General features: G+C 38.9%; 4 protein-coding genes across 10 annotated transcripts in view; 3 read left to right on the plus strand and 1 right to left on the minus strand.

Moving 5' to 3' along the window:
• The first annotated feature begins 54 nt into the window (after positions 1-54).
• rsrc2 (arginine/serine-rich coiled-coil 2) lies at positions 55-6,613 on the plus strand. Of its 3 annotated transcripts, none has more exons than XM_078250802.1 (10): positions 56-182; positions 1,533-1,677; positions 2,059-2,099; positions 3,527-3,690; positions 4,011-4,142; positions 4,268-4,384; positions 5,098-5,183; positions 5,277-5,542; positions 5,688-5,777; positions 5,890-6,613. In XM_078250802.1, the coding sequence occupies exons 1-10, from the start codon at positions 177-179 to the stop codon at positions 6,073-6,075; spliced, it is 1,233 nt and encodes a 410-aa protein (XP_078106928.1). In that variant the 5' UTR covers positions 56-176; the 3' UTR covers positions 6,076-6,613. The 3 variants fall into 3 exon arrangements, with proteins under 3 accessions (XP_078106930.1, XP_078106928.1, XP_078106929.1); XM_078250803.1 differs by having other exon boundaries at positions 4,268-4,315; XM_078250804.1 differs by lacking the exon at positions 4,268-4,384 and having other exon boundaries at positions 55-182.
• A 332-nt stretch (positions 6,614-6,945) lies between these two features.
• Positions 6,946-9,348, minus strand: LOC144518267 (uncharacterized). The gene is made up of 4 exons (XM_078250805.1): positions 8,617-9,348; positions 8,183-8,312; positions 7,918-8,051; positions 6,946-7,804 (listed from the first exon to the last, which is right to left on the minus strand). Exons 1-4 carry the CDS (start codon positions 8,734-8,736, stop codon positions 7,031-7,033), a joined length of 1,158 nt encoding a protein of 385 aa, XP_078106931.1. The 5' UTR covers positions 8,737-9,348; the 3' UTR covers positions 6,946-7,030.
• On the plus strand, positions 9,194-14,850 carry zcchc8 (zinc finger, CCHC domain containing 8). The gene is made up of 14 exons (XM_078250801.1): positions 9,194-9,402; positions 9,590-9,632; positions 9,722-9,796; positions 10,066-10,168; positions 10,258-10,344; positions 10,484-10,587; positions 10,865-10,930; positions 11,050-11,110; positions 11,214-11,350; positions 11,475-11,617; positions 11,742-11,857; positions 12,106-12,192; positions 13,058-13,178; positions 13,513-14,850. Exons 1-14 carry the CDS (start codon positions 9,231-9,233, stop codon positions 14,610-14,612), a joined length of 2,415 nt encoding a protein of 804 aa, XP_078106927.1. The 5' UTR covers positions 9,194-9,230; the 3' UTR covers positions 14,613-14,850.
• A 1,352-nt stretch (positions 14,851-16,202) lies between these two features.
• The window catches only part of clip1a (CAP-GLY domain containing linker protein 1a), a 29,063-nt gene continuing 25,240 nt past the window's right edge, over positions 16,203-20,025 (plus strand). For 3 of the 5 annotated variants that reach the window (XM_078250796.1, XM_078250798.1, XM_078250799.1), the window contains exon 1: positions 16,203-16,359. The gene's annotated coding sequence lies outside the window, so the exon portion shown is untranslated. The other 2 variants (XM_078250800.1, XM_078250797.1) reach the window with 2 other exon arrangements.

Raw genomic sequence — 20,025 nt, forward strand, 5'->3', positions numbered from 1 at the left:
GTTCAACAACTGTCAGCATTTGCCTGAATGTAGGGGATAGGACAGGCAAAACCTGGCAACTCGGATCAAATTAACCGAGCTAGACAACGGCTGTTGAGAAGCAGCTAAGTTCCACTGGTTTGGACAGTCAACAAAGCAGCCGTGTAACGTTAATCAACAAAGTGTGCTTCAGGATTATGTCTGTAAGTATCATTGTATAACGATAATCATACATACATAAATGCAGGAACATTTATATAACGTATGTATAGGTTTACGATTCTATTTAGACATTATTTGTCTTAACGTTAAAGATGGCGGTTAGCGTTAGTTAGCTTAGCTAGCTACTTAGCTAGCTAACGCTAAAATTGCTCTCTGGCGAAGTATGAATGGCGAACGTTACGTTAGTAGGATTAAGCTAGCTAATGTTGATAGCATACTTGTTAACTGGCTTGCTTTTGTTTGACTGCTCTTTCTGTTACAATCTGGCTCTAGCTACATTTTGGTCTAAAAAACATTGTCATGATACTCAAATTCCCCGGATGTAATGTTTCGAATACGCTTAGCTACAGAATTGCCTATATTAGCTAGCTAGACATCAGCAACGTTAGCAGCTATTTAACATTGTGATTAACTGTGAGATGGATCTTTTATAGTAAACTAAGGTAACATTAGTGTTATTGATACCACATTTGAAAGCGCCTTTGAGTCTATATAGATAGTAACTAATGGGCCATTAACTTATTACTATCTGACTTGGATTGATTAAACGTATTCACGGATGTCGCATGTAGCTATACAACAAGGAACCTTATATAGCTCAAGATCATACATCTTTTATAAACATACAATCTATGGTATACCCACAGATGTTACCGTTACAGTGAATGGAAAAGTGCTGAACATCAAAAGGCTGTGCATAAGACAACAACAACAACAACAGAATCTTCAATATGAAAAAAACACTTCCCATAATGCATACAAAAGAGAATGCATAAACAAATGGTTTAAACCGTGTGTTTAATAAGAAGATGGGCTATATAGCACTTCAGCCCAGCCTTACTAAAACTGTTTTTTTTTTTTATTTGTATTTAATTTCTTCTGCTGACTAGTGGTCGTAAATAGAGATGTTGCAATAAATTATTTTCCTTTCCTATATATATTTAAAAACACACACACATACATTTTCTACAATTCTTACAGTTATGAACATTACGTCACGCCAAAACCGGTTAATCCCGACATTTCTTGCATGTGTATTTTTGTGTCTCATTTGCAGTGGAAAGATTGAGCAAAATGATTAAAGGATAATAATCTTAAAGTAATTCCTTCAGCCATATTAAAACGCATGTCCTATATTACCCTGTTCAACAAAATATGATTAGTTTAAAATAGTCTCATACACTGGTACTTTTAACAACATTGTAAAGGGTTTTCTAATTGGCTATGGGCTAATGTCAACTGCCATTGGGAGTGTATACAACAAGGACATCAATGCTTGAGCATGCTATTTTGCTGCTGATGTGTGTTTATCTCCTATCCATTACTTCCAGGGAAGTGACAATGACTCTGTTGACTTGACCAGAACAGGCTCCCCAGTTTATCACCGAAAAAAACACAGCATGGAGTCATCCAGATCTCCCAGAAGTTCCAAACACCACCATTCAAGGTCAAGGTCACGCTCCAGGGACCGGAAACGTTAGTATTCAGTAACGATACCCAGACAGTGCTGAAAAGGCCAGAACAATTGGGGACAAGTCTGTCATTGTGAGGGGACTGAGGTCCCTTCACTATAGTATGGGGGCAATATATTAACATATACCACAATCAGTGTTTAAAGTCTGTAGTCTCTCATGTTTTACAAAGTGCAGATTTAATGTCTCCATAGAAATAGTCAATTCCCCAACAGAAACTACTGCAGAATTGTGTCCAACAACTTCATACGTTATTATATACAGTAGCTTTACTGTGTGTTTTTCCATATTTGCTCTTCTCAACCTTGTTTTGTTTTACAAGTCTGCTGAAAGGTTTTTTTTTGTAATGTACTTTTGTCAGCACTCTGCTTCCTGCTGTTTTCAGGTGACCGGAAATACAGACGGAGTCGCAGCAGGAGTAAAGAGGTAATTAATATATTCATTTCTATGAATAAAAACACATTTTATGTGATTTTTGAAGGCCTTAAGTTTTCCTTGTTAGTTTTAGGTGGAGGTAAGTATATTTCATTAGGTTAAATATGTTTCAATAACGAAAGTTAAGAACAAAAGAAATATATGGAGATGAGCTTAGTCACATGGAAAGGGTCTTTTTTTTTTTTACCCTTCCTATGTTGACATGTTTCAAAAGAAGGTTTCATCCTTGGATATCTGTCATTGTTTGTAACCATGGTAAATGGTGAAGAGCAGATTTTTTTTTGTTAAATCCTGTGTGTAGATCACATGATAACATTTCTATAATAAATCATACTCAGCGTGCTAATGCACGAAGAGACTGAACAGAGGACCCTGCTGACATAGCAAAATAATATGTCTACTACTGGGACAGGTAAATATCTGCCATTCAAACTCCTATTTGTCTCACACTATTAGTAAAAAAATTGGAATTAACTCTTGCATCTCTTTCAGCTAGGGATGGGCATAATTCAGTTAGTAACAACTACTGCCCAAATCTTTAGTGATATGCTACATCTTACTAATTAGGACCCATTCCAAACTATGTTCACATGAGATAGAGATGGTGTGACTCTGCTATAAAGAGAATTTGACATAAGATGACGCATAGGACATTAAACCTGGCAAAAATAGAAAGAAATGCATTATTTTAATTTAGAGAGGGTATCTGTGTTTTTCATGTTCATTTATCATTTTGTGTTGTATGATTTGGATGACGTAAGTAAAGAAGCTGTTAAAAGTAAGTTGGAGGCCCATCCCTACTTCTCCCTTCCAGTCGGTTCAAGTTCAAAGCATTTTGGTACCATTGAAAAACCCACATTTAGGTTTTTTCCTGAGAATCAGATCTTACGGGTTGAATGTACGCTATTACAAGATGTGAGAGGTTCCAACCGTGCTGGTTTGATTAATTACATTATTACATTACATTACATTTATTTAGCTGGCGCTTTTATCCAAAGCGCCTCCCAATAAGTGCATTCAACCATGTGGTTACAACCCCAAAAACTGCAAGAATCATGCAAGTACACTAACTTCATCAAGTGTGATGATTTACTTCAACTTCTACATTTAGAGACAATAAGAGATATAGAACATGTTTTTTATGGGCCAAGGTGCAGTCTGAACAAGAGTTTTCAGTCTGTGATGGAATTCCTGTAATTACATTGAAATAGTCAAATTAGTCCATATTACAGAAATGCCCACACTAGCAATCATGTTCACAGAATGACATAGTATATGTTATGAAAGTGGATTTTACATGACAAGGATTTTTTTTTTCAACTTGTCAACATTTATTACATACCTTCTGCCCTAAGCCATGGTACTAACTCTTTTTGTTGCACTATTTTCCTGAAAGAGACAACTTCTTCTTAAAACAGGCACGAAAGAGGGACTCTGAGAAGCCATCAAAATCACACAGAAAAACAGATGAGCAGCAAGAGCCAGAGAGACTTTCAGCAGAGAATGGAGAGGAGCGATCCAGACGCAAAGACAAGAGGCCCTCCAAGGGCAGGAGCGTGTCCAGGTCACACTCACGAGAGAGGTTAGTCCGGATTAAACTGCAGAGAGAAATATGGTCAGCGGTCCTTTGACTTGTTTAATGACGCAAAGGGAAAATCATTGTGATCAAGGGTCTGTTATAGCTTCTGAATTAATGATGCTTTGGCTTGAACTTTTATTAGCAGCCCAACAAATGATGTCAAACATGATGTCTATTGTAGAAGTTCTGGTCTCATTAAATACACTTAGCATTTTTGATATACAGTAGATCATCTGTTCTTGATCAAGGATAAATGTATGGTAGCAATATAAATCATGGCAGTAATTTATGTGATTCATGTTGATGGATCTTATTGCTTTCAGGCGGCCTCACAGCAAAAGTAAGGACAAGCGGCGATCACGATCACGCAGCCGGGACAGGAAGAAGAAGGCTAGGTCTCGCTCAGGTTCAAGGACCAAACACCGTCATCATAGCAGAAGTCGCAGTAAGAGCAGGTGAGCTTAATTGAAATGTCCATGTTTCTTGTGGTTAAGTATTTTTGACCTGTGTTCCTGCATGCTTACAATCTACTTGTCATTAACAGTATGCTCATAGATTTCTTTTTTGGTTGTTCCACCAGGGAGCGAAAGAAAAGGAGTGAGAAAGTGCGTAGAAAGAGTCGAAGCAGGTCTGTTAATCCACCTGCCTTCAGGGGCCGAAACACAGCTATGGATGCACAAGAGGCCCTGGCCAGAAGGCAAGGCAACAGTTTACAGGGCATTTACAATATAGACGGTTGGTCATTCTGTTCTGGCCAAATCCAAGAAATGGTAGAGGTGCTTATTGTATCTGTGTAATAGCAGCTACAAAGCTTTAAAAAGCCTGTTATACAGACATTGTTAACTTTTACTGCACTACTAATGCCTGACATTTTAAGAAGATGAGATGGCTAGCAGGAAAATCACAGATTAGGAACTACATTTTAAAACTCACCACTCAGCCACCATTCATTCATTTCTGAAGTTATTCAGATGAAAGTTGTTGGGTTTGGCTGTAATTTGACTTCTCACCTATGTTGCACTTGCCAGAGAGCATTGTTGTTCATAAAACCACATTGGTAGGAAAACAAGGAAACATAAAATTGACATAGGTGGGGTGTACTGGTGCTTTAGGTATCTAAGACACTGACCATGTAATATCAACGTCACCATTTAGAGTCTGGCCGGGGACCTTTGTTGCATGTTACCCCTCTTTTTTTTCTCCCTTTTTATTTCCTTTCAAATCTCTACTGTCCCCGTTTTAAATAAAGGCACAAATGCTCAACCAATATATATGTAAAGTCTGGGTGATGTCTCCCAACATGTTGAGCTATGAATTTTTGCATACAGGTCATATTATCACACACAGCAGTGAGCACAATAGGCTTTTAAACCTTATAATTAACCATCTTTTCTCTCTTTTTCTTTCCAGGCTGGAGAGAGCCAAGAAGCTACAGGAGCAGAAGGAGAAAGAAATGTTGGAGAAACAGCAGCAGCAACAGCAGGAGATAGCTGCAGGTATGAAGGGCTGATTGTGCCACGTTTTAAAATTGATTATTTGAGTCAAGATTCAGTTACTTACTTATGCTGGTCTGTGTATTTTGTTTCCAGTAACTGCCCCTATCGCAGCAGTAGCTGCTGCAGCTGCAGCGACCACCTCAAACCCTGCCCTTAATGTGGCGGCCCTCCTGGCCTCTGGGACCCAGGTCACACCTCAGATAGCCATGGCTGCGCAGATGGCAGCCCTTCAAGCAAAAACACTGGCAGAGACTGGTATTGCTGTGCCCAGCTACTATAACCCATCCGCTGTAAACCCCATGAAGTTTGCAGACCAGGAGAAAAAGAGGAAAATGCTATGGCAGGGAAAAAAGGAGGGGGTAAGATTGGATTTTGCCGTTATTTCTTCTTTAGTCACCATTTCTATGCGTGCACAGCATTTCCTCCTCAATTTGTTTAAAAGGATAACTTTATGTACAATATTTGTATATATTCATTACATGATGCTTATCATTTGTTTTTAAGGACAAGTCTCAGACCGCTGAGTTGTGGGAGAAGCTAAACTTTGGAAACAAGAACCAAAATGTTAAATTCCGCAAACTAATGGGTATTAAAGTAAGTAGAATTACTCAACTAATGGGTATTTGCTGTTAAATCTTTAGTCCACCACTCTGAGCTTTCTAAGCCTAAACTTTTCAGAGTTAAATTGAATTTGGTGTCTTTACAGGGAGAGGATGAAGTCGAAGCTGCCAAACCACTTAACGATGAAGGCTTGAAGACTCTTCAGAAGCAGGAGGAGATGTTTAGGAACCTTGACGTTCAGTATGAAATGGCTCGATCGCAGACACACACCCAGAGGGGAATGGGCCTTGGCTTCTCCTCCTCATTCTCACGTGGAATGGACTCTATCTAGTGCCAACCACTGGCCTTCTTTGCCACTCATCCAGGACACCCAATTATCGCTAGCCCTCAAGCTTGCATGGATGTTGCTCTGAATCTGCAATTTATTTATAGAAAACATCTTGCATATTGGAACGTTATAATGTAAATAGCCGGATGCTGAGTTTGTCTCAGTGTTAATTAATCTGTACTGTAATCTTTGCAAAAGGATGCATCACTTTGACTGGTTGATACTGGTTAATATTAGATATTTGTTTGAATAATGTGGTAGCTTTTTTTAACTCAAATATATATTGCTATGTGGTTGTTTGAACATAAACTGAATATAATGTGGTTCAATAGGCACTGTTTACATCCATTTAGCAAAAGACATCTGAAGTCAATGTAGCATTATCAGAATCCCACAGATTCATTTCTCCTGATTGGGAAAAACAAAACAGTGGGTTGTAATACATATTGTCTTCAGGATTGCTATGGGTAAAGATGTGCTTGACAGGAGAAATCACACATATTTCAAATGTTGAAATAAATTAGTTTTGTGTTGAATAAGATTTTTCATACGTCACCTCACTTAATTATTTTCATGTGATATCTGTGGGTTATTACATTTTGGTTCAAATTAACTAAGTGTTGCCAGAGCTGGCTGATGAATATAAAATTATAGCAATATCAATATTTTTCCAGAATAAATGTATATAGCAACAAAGGTGGCAAAAATCATGTGGAATCAGGTTGATGTAAAGTTAAAGCAACTGTTAAAGACCTGCTTTACATCAGTAAAATAATTAGCATTCACAATATGTCATTTGTGTTGTCAAAGAATTATTTTGGAATCAATTTTGTAAAACAATAATATAAAATGATCATGTCATGGCAATAACAATATTGATCAAAATCACACATTTATTAGAATACTGGAAATTGTTTTACATTTCAGGTCTTTGTATTGATGCCTCAATGGAAATCCACTATTTACATATAAGACTGGAGTACAGCACATGAGCCACACCTGTGATGAGGTTGTGGTTGGCAAACTCAAGGATAAGGAGCAGGATTGGGTACTCGCTGTGTCTCCTCTCCACGGTGGACTCCTCAGTTAAGCCCATCCAATGAAGCAGCAGTGTTTGCATGGCTTCTGGGAATAGCTCTGTTGCTAGTTCCTCAGCAGGTGGCAAATCGCTAATTTGTTCAATATGCTGAACTTTAAAACCCTCCACTTTCTGGCTGATGCTGCTGTTGGCTGCATGAAACTGTTGGCCTAGCCAGCATCCTATACCGCAAAGCAGGGAACTTGAATACACACAGCCCCAGTCTTTGGCCTTTAGCAAGGCTAGCACGGTTTCTGTCACATCCTTTTCTTCTAGATTCCCATTTATGTACCGATCAATGTTCTCCAAAAGCAGCAAGATAGTCTCCAGCTGTTCTGTGTAGCTTTGAGTCTCAGATGAGAGTTTGTCATCCAAGCTGTGCAATTTTTGTCTCACTGTGGATACCAGTCGACTTTGCTCAGTTTGCAAGCTATGCTTTGGAAAAGAACAATAATCGTGATCTGCTGATGTATCACCTGTGTCACTGCCATATACCTCCACCGAATCCCTGACAACCTGGCACTGCTGAGGTTGTGACAATTCAATCCTTGATTCTGTATCATGCAGGCTGCTGGATAGTGTAAAGTCGAGCTGCACACTGAGGCTGTAACTCATTTTCAGAGGGCTGTCGTTTATCTGCGATTTCCAAACATCCTACAAAAGGAAAGACTAATAAATCAAAAGATATTTTGAGGAGGGTGTATATATAAAAAAGAAATATATATAATGTAAAGATGCATGATGTTACAATGTTAACCGTACGTCACCTGGAAGTTCTCTAGTACAGCAAGCTGCTCTTGCTTACTGTACATCTCAAAGGCTACTCGAAAAAGTCCTTGAACGCTGTAGAACCAGAGGCTGTTATTTGCAGTAGGTACCTTCAACCCATGGAACCTGAATGCTGCAACAAGAAGTCAACATTCAACTGTCAAGTGTTAGAGTGTGTGTGTGTGTGTGTGTGTGTGTGTGTGTGTGTGTGTGGTGGAAAGTCATTGTTATGTCTTTATGGTACTATTTTAAATCGCATTTTACCCGAGGAAAAACATATTTTTGTTGCAAATCCTTTCTTGGCAAACTTGGCGTGGTGTCTGGGATGGTTCTCAGTGCGGATGTCCGTGTTGGAGAAGAGATCAGCTCCTAAATAGAGAGGGACCACTGGACTCTGAAACAGACAGAGGATACATATGAACCCACCTCCGTATGATGTATTCAATTAAGACGTGGTCATACATTGGGATGGACAGATTGTATATATTACATATCAAGAAGAAGAAGCTAGAATTCATGTAAATTACACTCCAAAAGATGATGGCCGATATAGCACCATCTAGCTGGTTTCAGGGGTTATGAAAGATATGTTTACAAAAACAAATCTACAATTTTCATTGAAGCAAAGAGCAAAACATATCTTTGAGTATGCACTACAGACTGTAAAAATAAGGTCTGCTCTGCAGTAATACACTCACCTTGTTGGGACACTCTGTCAGCCTGAACGATGTCAGATTCACCAAGTGAATGAAGCGAATTTTCCGTGCGCCCCCGTCCCACTGCGGTAAAGTTAAGTGGATAGTTGAGCAACTTGACATTGCTGGGAGCAAAGTAAGCTTCTCACTTAGTCAAACTTGTGTCCTGTCCTGTAGAAAGACTGAATGTTTTACCAGAATACTGTAAACGAAGTCAAACGACTGGAACAAATAAACTGAACTGACTCAACGGAACAGAAGCGTAAGGTTTGGAGCACTATAAGCCCTCAACGCTTTATTAAGGACTAAAGAAGCGGTCATAGCGGCTAGAAATTAATAAGAGTGGCTCCTTTATTTGCTGACCCTGTGTGGTCTTCTTCGTGATGTTTGGTTTATGTGTAACATACACATTTACACATAGTATTGTGAGGAGATCTTTAGAAGCAGCAGAGTTTCTTCTCTTTTTGTTGGATTTCTGTAACCTGTAATACAATGTTGTGGGCTAAATAAACCCAATCAACTTCTCCTCCCAACCACGTTTACGTCTACTTTACACGTGACATAAGGAGGACCAATGAATTCGAAGGATAGTTGCTTTCGTTAGTAGCTGGGTAAAAATGGCTGAAGTTGATTTCGGCGATTGTGAGCTCTTTCAGCTGCTTGATGACTCCGCACCGGTCCCGACGCATATTCGCTTCACAGATGATGAGGAGGACAAGGAGGAGACGAGCCAGCTCCGGAGCAGACTGGAGGAGTATGATGACTACATTCAGAGACTCACCGAGGAGAATATCCTTGTGTCAGATGTGCTCATTGTGTGCTAGCACTGTGGATGTAGCTAAGTTAGCATTAGCGAACGTCTGCTAGCACCGTGAGACCCTCCTGTCTGTAACCAAAACAGAAAAAGCACAACCTGAAAATGTTTGCTAATGGATCTTTTGTAGGCTTTCTGTCTATTTCCTTAACTCGTAGTTACATAAAGGTTTGAGAAGAAAACTGAAAATCCTGACACGACCAAGGTAATTGTTAACGTTAGCTGACACTAATGCGCACAACAAATGAAACGAAACTGATCACCACCAGTGCTAATTTTCCTCTGACTTTACAGCGGCATCACAATCGAAGATGTCAACATCGACGGGCCAGCTCTTCAAATCCTTTATGCAAACAATATTATTTCAAAGTAAGCAGTCAAATGTGTTTATTTGCTCACTTGTCCTTTGCATAGTAGGTTTTGTCACGTCTGTCTTGACGTCTTGTTGACTGTCAAGTTGAGGTTGTAATGGTAAAAATATATACATTTTTAACCTTGTTAATGTTAAAACATTTTGCCAACACTTGTAGGTTTTACATTATGGCTAATATGATGATAGTACAGCATATTATGTACTTTGCTGTGTGTGCACATCATCGCTAAATTGTTAACAGAAAACAACAAATCTCCCCTTTCAGGCAGTGTCGTCAAGAAATTGAAGATTGCATCTGCAATGTGATTTTGAAGCACCAGAAACCAAGCAATGAAAAGAAAAACTCCATCTTGCAAATGAAACCTCAGGTGTTTACCCTGAATTTATTTTATTGTGTTTAATATCAATACAGTTATGAATTTGCTATGAACAAAAACATTTTCTATCCTCTATGAAGAATTCAGCTTTTGCTTTGGATGAAGATCTGCAAGATCTGCAGAAGTCCTCTTCCAGTAGCGTAAGAACAACAACTGAAGCGTTTAAAGTGAGTATTTAGTTATTGTCAGTGGTTTGCATATTGCACAATTTCTTGCCACATGAGAAATAAAATCGGATGTTTTCAAATCTAGTCTACATGATATTGTACCGTATCCTTAACTTTTTTTCTTATTTTTCTATCTCAGGTGGTTGGAAGTGTCTTATATTTCACTACATTCAGTGTTGATAAACTTGGACAGCCTCTGGTGAATGAAAACCCCCAGCTGACAGATGGATGGGATGTTCCAACGTATCTTTAAGATGGATAAATAGACACATCATCAAAAATCGACAGTCTGTCTAGTCTGTCAGGTCATCTGTTTTGAACATGTATTGCGCATTTGAGAACTGTTTTGCCATGGAATAAGACTTAAAAAAAAACTTAAGGAAAGATGTCCTGATTTGAAATGTGGCAGTTTATTTAAAATATCCAGCATATAAGTCTATTGAGGCGTTTACATAGACAAGATAACAAGTTTGTTGCTTTGTTTTGCACAAACGATACATTTTCCTGAATTGTTGCAAAGCTATCACCAGGTTTTTAACCAAGTCGTTGGCACAGATGGGCAGGATATAGAAATGAAAGACAAAAGGTATGTCAGGTTTTTAATGAAGCTTTATTTAGTTTTCATCTTCTGTTTCTAACTAGCTCTGTTACGTTGCTTTGTTGCATATACCTATATGATGCGTATCACCGATCTGTTCATTCTAGATCCAAATCAATGTGTTTCAACTGTGGTTTGAGTGGTCATCAGCTGAGAGACTGTCCCAAGGTAAGAATAATTAAGCATTATTATGGTATGAGCCCAAGTTAAAGATGAGAGAGAGAAGAGTATGAACTTGATTTACTACATTTATACATGTTTACCTTCCAAGCCTAAAGACATGGCTGCAATTAATGAGAGAAGGAAGGAGTTTAATCAGAACAACAACCAGGCCATGCAGAGTAACCAGCGATACCATGCTGATGAAGTGGAGGAGCGGTTTGCTAAATACAAGCCTGGAGTCATGAGGTAGACACAAACATCATTTAATCACATGCTATCTATCTATCTATCTATCTATCTATCGAGAGAGAGAGAGAGCCTGCCAATCTTGATAATTTAATGTTTTACACTATGTTGTGCTTTTGTACAGTGAGGATCTGTTGACAGCGCTGGGAATTGATGGAAACACCCTCTCACCTCTAATTTATCGCATGAGGCAGTTAGGCTATCCACCAGGTTGGCTCAAAGAGGCAGAGATGGAAAACTCTGGTTTAACAATGTATGATGGAAATGGTAGGTTTTAAAAGAAATTGAAACTTATGTTGTCACACAGATCTTCTAACTAACTACTGCAAAACATAAGAATGCTGTTATGTACAAATGTTGGGCTGAATCTGTGTTTTTTCTGTGTTTATAGTTTCAAATGATGGTAAAATAACAGACGATACCAATTCGCAAAACATCTCTTATGATGTTTCCAAACTGGTAGATTTCCCAGGCTTCAATGTAACTGCGTCACACAATGTGAAAGATGTAAGTCCTACAATATAATCATTTTGTTGACTAAATCACTAGTTGTTGGTGCTGTGATTCCAGGTATCTGAATTATCAGAAAAAGGTTTATTTATTTAGATGTATGCGTTTTGTGTGTATAAATGATTTTGTCTATCATACGGAGTCAGCCTCATAATAGCCATACACTGTTATGCTTTTTAGTGGCAGGGCATCTTTACAAGAGTTGTGCATCTCACACTTTTTCGTTCTCTTTTTCTGACCTCCAGGAGTATATGCAGTATGGTTCTATTCCAATGCAGACCAACCACATGAAGCAAAACTATGCAGCTTACCTGTCCAACAACTTCCCTATGGTAATGATCTGAAAGTTCCTCAAGTGGTTATGTTTATCCTGTCGAAACATGTAGGCTACACCTTCTTCTATCTGACAGTCTTGCACTGCTTTAACCAAATCCTTCTGGACATGAAATATTACCTTGGGTAATATTTGTCAGATCTGCCCTCATTCTCCATGATATCACTGTAATTTAAAACTAAAGACACATTTTTAATAGAAGCTCTTGAGTTATGATAATGTTACATACGAATTGTTGGATTATTATATCCACATAGTAGATATTGCAGTGATTTCTGTCCTTTTCAACCACAAATTCAGCTGCTCTCAATCTTCGTTCTTGATACTTGAACTTGAGCAGGATAGGTAGATGCATTACTTTAAAGTAATGTGACCAAATAATGAAAATAAATATTATAAAGTCACACCACTTTGCCCCCCCCCCAACCAACCACACTGCTCAAGGTTATGTATTCATAAAAGCACAAATGTCAATCTTTGCATCCGTATAATCCAACACAAATCTCAGGACATTAATATTAAATAAATAAAATTATATATTCTGCAAGTAACTGTAGAACAGTAGGAATACAAAAATGTATGTAATTCTTACACACCTCCTTGTTGTAGTGTCTAATCATTTTGAGGATACAATTTAGTATCCATGCTGTTCACATGCAATGGATGCCCATTCTTCATATTCCCTATTAGACAGCCATTCATACGAATCTGAGTGCACATTTCTCTCATTCCAGCCTCTGAAATTTAATGTTTCCATGTTTTATCAATTAATTAGCACAGACAAAGAGGACGTGTGATAACTGTGCATTTAGGAAAAGCCCTTAAATATATTCATTCCATGTGTCATTCGTCCTTGCCAACAGCCTGGTGCCACCTGCAACAAGAGACGGCATGAATCTGAATCATCTCCACAGCAAAGGAAGAAGACGAGGTCCAGTCCGGATCGGAACTCTGATAGAAGCTCGGACATGGATATTGAATCAGGTAACTGTTCCTCCCAGTCACTTTTTTTCAGCAGCCACATCATAATGTGTCTTAAATGTCCTACAGAAGTTACTTGAACACAATATTATGTTTTAAAACTAAATACCAGTCAAAACTGCAGCAGTAAGATTTTTCTCGATCATAATCTAGATATCCACACTTTTGTTCTTGTGACTTGATTTAAAAAAAACTGCTTTTTACAATGTTGCCACGTTGTAAAAAGATCTTCTGTTTTTATTTATAGCTGAAATGCAGAGTAATGCACAGAAATACTTGAATCAGCTGCCTCTTCATTGGTTCAAATCGTCACTAACCTTTGGGTGTCCTCCCTCAGACCCAGGAACACCTTATCATGGCCCAGGTGACTTCCAGTTCCAACCTCCGATGCCCCCTGGCTCCCCGTGCTTCAGTTCACCGCCTCCTTTACCCCAGGGCACTCCACCTGCTACACCCACTCCCCCACCTCTCCCTAAAGGTACTCCTCCTCCCACACCCACCAACGGCTCGCCAGCTCTGCGGGGGAGTAACTGGGTAGTAGTTGATGAGACTGTGGACGGAACGGAGGATGAATTGTCATTGGAGGAACTGGAGGAGCAGCAGAGGCTGATTTGGGCAGCTCTAGAAAATGCTGACACTGCCACGAATAGTGAATCTGAGACACCTGCAGTGGGAACACCTGTACCCAGTTCACCAAGTGTGTCCACACCTGTGCATGTCGACACAGAAACGGAGGAGGTTGAAGAAACGATGGACACAACAAGACCTGCTGAAACTTGCCATAGCAGTGAAAATCAAAGTGAACCAGGGGTTCAAGAGGTTTGCTGTCAGAGCCCTGGTCCGATCAAAGCCCAAGACGACAGCCCCCAGAGCCCTGGTCCAGTCAAAGCCCAAGACGACAGCCCCCAGAGCCCTGGTCCAGTCAAAGCCCAAGACGACAGCCCCCAGAGCCCTGGTCCGATCAAAACCCAAGACGACAGCCCCCAGAGCCCTGGTCCGATCAAAACCCAAGACGACAGCCCCCAGAGTCCTGGTCCGATCAAACGCCAGGAAGGCAACCCCCAGAGCCCTGATCTAGATTTCTCTAATGGAGCAGCTGGAGATTGTGCTTCTCCTACGCATGACGAGAAGATAACAGCTGTTCCTCACCGTAGCAGGTTTGCAGCTGGCATCGTTCCGTTTGAAGATACACCAGAGTACACTGAAGTTGCTGAAGCCACAGGGACATACCTTAGGATCAGAGACTTGCTTAAAAGTTCCCCTCGAAGTTTAGCAAAAAAAATAACAATGTACTGTCTTCGTTTGGAACACAAGGGTAAACTTATATTTTTTAAACAAACTTCTATTTTCATGACCATCCTATCAAGCATGTTTTTAGCTGTTTATTTTTTGTACCAAGTTGAATGTCTATGCTGTGTATATACATTTGATCTGTAAACGTACAAAGGAAGGGACATCAAGGGATGCTGCAACAACAATAGTTTTTAAGTTTTGATCAGTAAGTCTCAGTTTTTTGTAACAGTTGTTACTCATGCTGTTTATTTTATTGTAAAATTTGTGAAATGGTCATTTCTTGACCTGTAATAATTTTAATACCATGATGTTAAAATGGCCTTTTTCTATTTTCGTTCTACTTAAATTGCTTAAAACCCTTAAGTAAACATGCTTTCACTTGCTTCAGTGCGTTATTTCGTCTGGCAGCCATGGCTAGATGTGGGTTTGATTTCATTTAGCTGTTGACAGCACAGATGGTGTAGTTGATTGTTTAACCATCCTTAGCAGAGTTTAGTGAACAAATTGACCCTTCTTTCTAAAATCAGCTCCTTGCTGATTTAATGCACATTGCAAATCAAATTGCATGTAATTGGAACTACACTACAATGTGTATTTTGTCCCTGAGACATTAGAAACCTTGGTCTACATTTTGTCTTAATAGATTTATATCCCAGCTGAAATAAAGTTCAGTGTCTGTTTCAAACTCATCTGCAAGCAAAAAAACAAACCGCTTTAAAGAAGCTATAGAGGCTAGCTGAAAATGGTCACCTTGTGTGTGTGTGTGTGTGTGTGTGTTTTGGATGAAAATTACTTTTCTTACACATTCAGCAGGACTTTTAATATAATTAATTTTGGAGCATGGAAATTGGTATTTCTATTAATTTCACATATTCAGTAGAGAATATTTATTCTATTGCTAGCAAAAATATTGTATACTTTTTCCAATTTCAAGTTTTGTCGATTGTGTTTCTATGACTTCAGTCCATATTCCAAACTATTAGCATTTAACAGTAAACACCAACACTCGCCTACACACAGAATAATTGTAAATGACTTGCATACATGCATACAAGATACTCCCATACAGAACATACTAATGCAATTATACACGCTCCTGTTTCTGAATGAACCTTTGAGAATTTCAAGAGGACAGTTATTTAACCCCATGCAAAGTCATATGAAACAGATCAGGTCTCTGGTACGGTCTACACTCAAACCTTTTGTAATAAAGCTATTACATTGCAGGTCTAAACTCTTAACTAAACTTTTAATTCAACTTTTACATTCTGTCGGTCTTTATGTTCAAAATAGACATTAAGTCACATTTTGACTATTGGATTTAAGACTGCTATAGTTATTTTTTTTCCTAAAATTGGACTTTTCATAATTACAATTTTTATATTTTAAAAAAATCCCCATATTATGTTATTTAGTTTGTTATAATTTGAAAAATCTGAGATTAATCAAGTATGGGATTTAATTTGTTCCAATCCTAAACATTGACATAGAGTTGTATGGGGTTTACTTCTCTACTTGCACGTTGTATGCTTGAATTATAACATTGTTTGATGGTATAAACATTTGAACTGCTCCACAGTACAAACTTGTACCTTTGCCAGCACAAATAGGAGCATAATCTATCATATTGTGACTCCCTTTGATTTCCCAATTGTACCAGTAAAGTTGTTTTGTCTGGAAATTGTTTTGTGAGGGAGTGTTCCATCTTACTGAATATATCATCTTTGGTCGGCACTTAAAGTTGACGTTTCCCTCGACCGTTGGACAGACAGCTCGTACACTGGGCTGTGCCTACCCGCGTCTGATCGGAGTCGTCGTGGTTCCCCACTTAGCTAGTAGCTGCTGTGTGTTTTTTTACTGAGAAGACGTAGGCTGTACAGAAACATATCAGGTCAGTATTAGCTAACGTTAGCTCACGCCTAGGTCATGTATTTCCGTGAATGTGCGTGTCCTTTTGCTGCTGATGAACCAGGAAATTAACCGCATGTGAAAGTTGTTCAGGTAGTGTATACGTTACTTGGGGTGTTAGTTTAGCTAGCTAACCTACCGTTAGCTAACCAACCCTTCTTTTGGTCCCGACCACCGGTTCGCCGTGTTGCTCGGGCCTCACTGCTAACGTTACTTAGCAACTAATCACGTCTGTTCTTATCCTGATAATTAACAGACTGGGATTCATTTAAGCCGGAGAGGTGACAGTACAGTCAACGAACTGCTTATTACAACAACATCACACAGCAAGCTATCTTTACAGGTGATCTAATCTGTAACAATTTGCCAACTTGTAGCAGCAGTGTGCCCTACTGGAGCTTCGATGACATTGCGGAGACTTTTGGACTTGTGGGACTTGCTTCAGTCGCTATGCTTAACGTTACCACAGTGGTCAGTCAGTGGGTTATTCGGATGTTTGAACATGTTGATGGTACCAGGTATAACTCATCATAAACAGGATATTGTCTCACTAGATACGTCGATTTAGCTAGAAAGGTAAGATAACTGCTATGATTTAAAAAAAGAAAGAAAAGAAAGGCTGCACTCTTAACGAACCAGATGTGCCACCTCATCGACGTTAGCTACAGGCGAGGCTAGTTAAAAGGCCAATTCGTTTCCGAAACCATAGGATTACTTGCTTAACTGCACAGGTAACTGTTAGGGTGTGTACAATGTGTCAGTGAATCAACTGCAATAGTAGTTTCAGCATTTGACCGTTTCGAGGTTTAAAAGTGTGACATAGGCATTTATGATTACGCCTTTCTGTTTCATACAAAAATCAGTTTAACTTGTTTGGACTGACTGACAAGACTAAAGCTTTAGTGGGTTTAAATCTTAGGATTTGCAAAGGCAATACCACTTGAAACTTTAAAATTCCTGTGTTTCTGCTAGTCTTCGAACTCCATATGGGATATATGAGAGAGTGGCTGACATAAGTGGAGAAGTCAGATAAAATAATTATAAATTGGGCACTTTACAGAATTATTATATTTCATATGTGCATCATATAAGTTATCAGCCCACTGGAGTGAAAAACATGATCTATGATTTTACATTAACATTATGTAATACACACACCATAGATATTTGAAAAGGCTCTATTAGTTCTGGAAAGTCTGGATTTTACATTGGGGCCACAGTGGAAACCTTGACTACCCAACCATATTTGTTATTATTTCAGCTGTCAGTTATGTCTGGTCACAATTGTAAGTGCCAGATCTGTGGAGGACAGGGCAGTATTGATATGTACTAGCCGCAAGGTAGGTTTAATGTCCACTTGTGGATAATGCAGGTTGTTTCCTTGAAAACAGGTGAATCTGTATTCAGACACTGAGGACACAGGATGCTTCTGCCTCTTATTCTGTGCTCATGTCCTGTTAGTGCTTTTCTACACCTTCTTCTGTCAGTGCTAGCAGGGGCCTACACAATCATCCCAGCAGATGTTTCCTCAAAAAGGAAGAACCAGAGCTCGATTTGGCCTTGTGATGACAAAAGCAAGAGTGTAGGAGTAAGGGGTACATCAGTGAATACACACCTATAAAGGCGTACTAACAACTAGGGCTGTAGACTTAGACCCATCAGTAACAGCTGGACTTGCTGTAAAATCCTTCCAAGGAAACCTGTTTGTACTAAGTTCGTGACCTTGATGTCAATGGCTAATATTGGCCTGCTGAACAACAATGTGGAATGAAACCCTGGTATCGCAGTGTGTAACCAGTGACACCCTCCCATCAGTTAACAAATCCTTGGGAGGATGAAATGGATAGAGTTTCTACTGTTAATACAAAACACCAAGCAGATTCAGCTGACGTCTGTATCCTAAGTGGTTTTGAACTCTGTAGTCAGCAAGATATTCTTAACTGTAGTATGTAGGGTGGAAGTACTGTGCACTGCACAGTCAGCTAGTTAACTATGTAGCAGTGTTATGAAGATATTCATCTGCAGATTAATTTTGTTTTATTCTGTAGGAAGTTTTTTCCAACATGCTTTTAATAACCGAGGACACTGAAATCCTCCCGAGGTGTGTCCATACTGTTCATATCCATTCCTTGAACAGACTCAAACTTCTGACATTACCAACATGGGAGTTATTGTGTCTTTGCAGTCATTTTGAGAAGTAGATTCAATCTCAGTTCTGTTTTACAGGCTGCCATCATCTACCTATTTCTATTTGTGTATTTACATCAGAAAAAAATTAAACCAGACTACATGGAATTTGCATGTAGCTTAGTTCTAAATAAGTTGATCTATTTAAATTGTTAATACATCATTTTATTAATACATCATTTTATTAATTCCCTTAAACTTCTGCAAAACATTGATATTGGCTTTCTTCCAGGCTCCAGATTAGAGTAAGAGTCAGTGGCAAAAGATTAACATTACTGTAGTGGGAAATTCTCCAGACTAAGTGGATCATTTTCAGCTGACTGCTTCAGCTCACCAATCAGAGCTGAAACATCCTCTGTTAATGCTCCCAAGACACTCCTAGTAAAGCCCGGTGATGTTCTACTAAGACATCATAAAGAAATAGTTTTTTAGAAAACACTTGTCATATTCCACAGGCTTATGGGTCAATCAGACTAGATATTGATACAATTGGTGTCCTTTTTTTATTTTATTTTTTTTAGTTTTAGCCATTGAAATGCTTTCTTTCTCTGGCCTCCTCTTGACCGGAGGGCACTAATCAGTATCATTCAAAGGCACAGTGGGAGAAAACTGGAACACTGCATTTGAACTAGGTCACTGCCTTCTGATGGCCACTCTTTATTTTTTGCTGAGAAATATCTAGAGGGTGTGTGACAGCGTATTTTCTCGGTTGTTTCGGTGAACCTAAATACTTTAGCTCTTAGACCCTTTTTAAGGAATGAAAGGTATGTTTGTGTGATACTGTTGAACAAGATCTGTATTAAATTTCTACCCTGTGTGAGTTCAGATCAAGTGTCTTTGCTGACTTAAAACACTCTGACTTTGCAGGAGAGGAGGTTTGTTAATTCAATATGTTATAGGTGTATTTCTCTGAAGGAAATTTAAAGGATTTAAGAAATACCTTACCTTCCAAACAAGCACCCTCCTTTGAATGTTGAAAACATTTTTGTTACTCTGCCCCAGGATCCTGAAAGTGTTTGAAATCACTGCATTTATCTTGACATTATCCAAGCTATTACATAAACTGAACTTATGGCCTGTGGCAATATTCAGGATAAGTAAAATCACTGCTTTGATTGACTGGCATGCAGTGTGTAACATTGTGATATATTGTGATTTGTGTGAAAATTATTCAGTTATACAATCATAGTCCTCACCCTTATTAGTCCAAAAAGTAAGCTCTCTGTTCTCACTCGTAAGGCGCTAACGCAAATTTCAGGGACATAATGTACCCAAACCCTGATATCGAAATCTATCCAAGAGGTTCTGTTCTCCGACAGGTGAACAGCACATGGAATTCAATAACAATTTTTTAGTAATGTTGAAAATATTTTTGATACCAGTTTTATGCATATCTAACCTAACATACATTCTTTACTAATCGCTTAATTTTTACCAAATGTAAGGTTGCAATATGGCATCA

Source organism: Sander vitreus, chromosome 5 (genome assembly GCF_031162955.1).
Source record: "Sander vitreus isolate 19-12246 chromosome 5, sanVit1, whole genome shotgun sequence".
Classification (NCBI taxonomy): domain Eukaryota; kingdom Metazoa; phylum Chordata; class Actinopteri; order Perciformes; family Percidae; genus Sander; species Sander vitreus.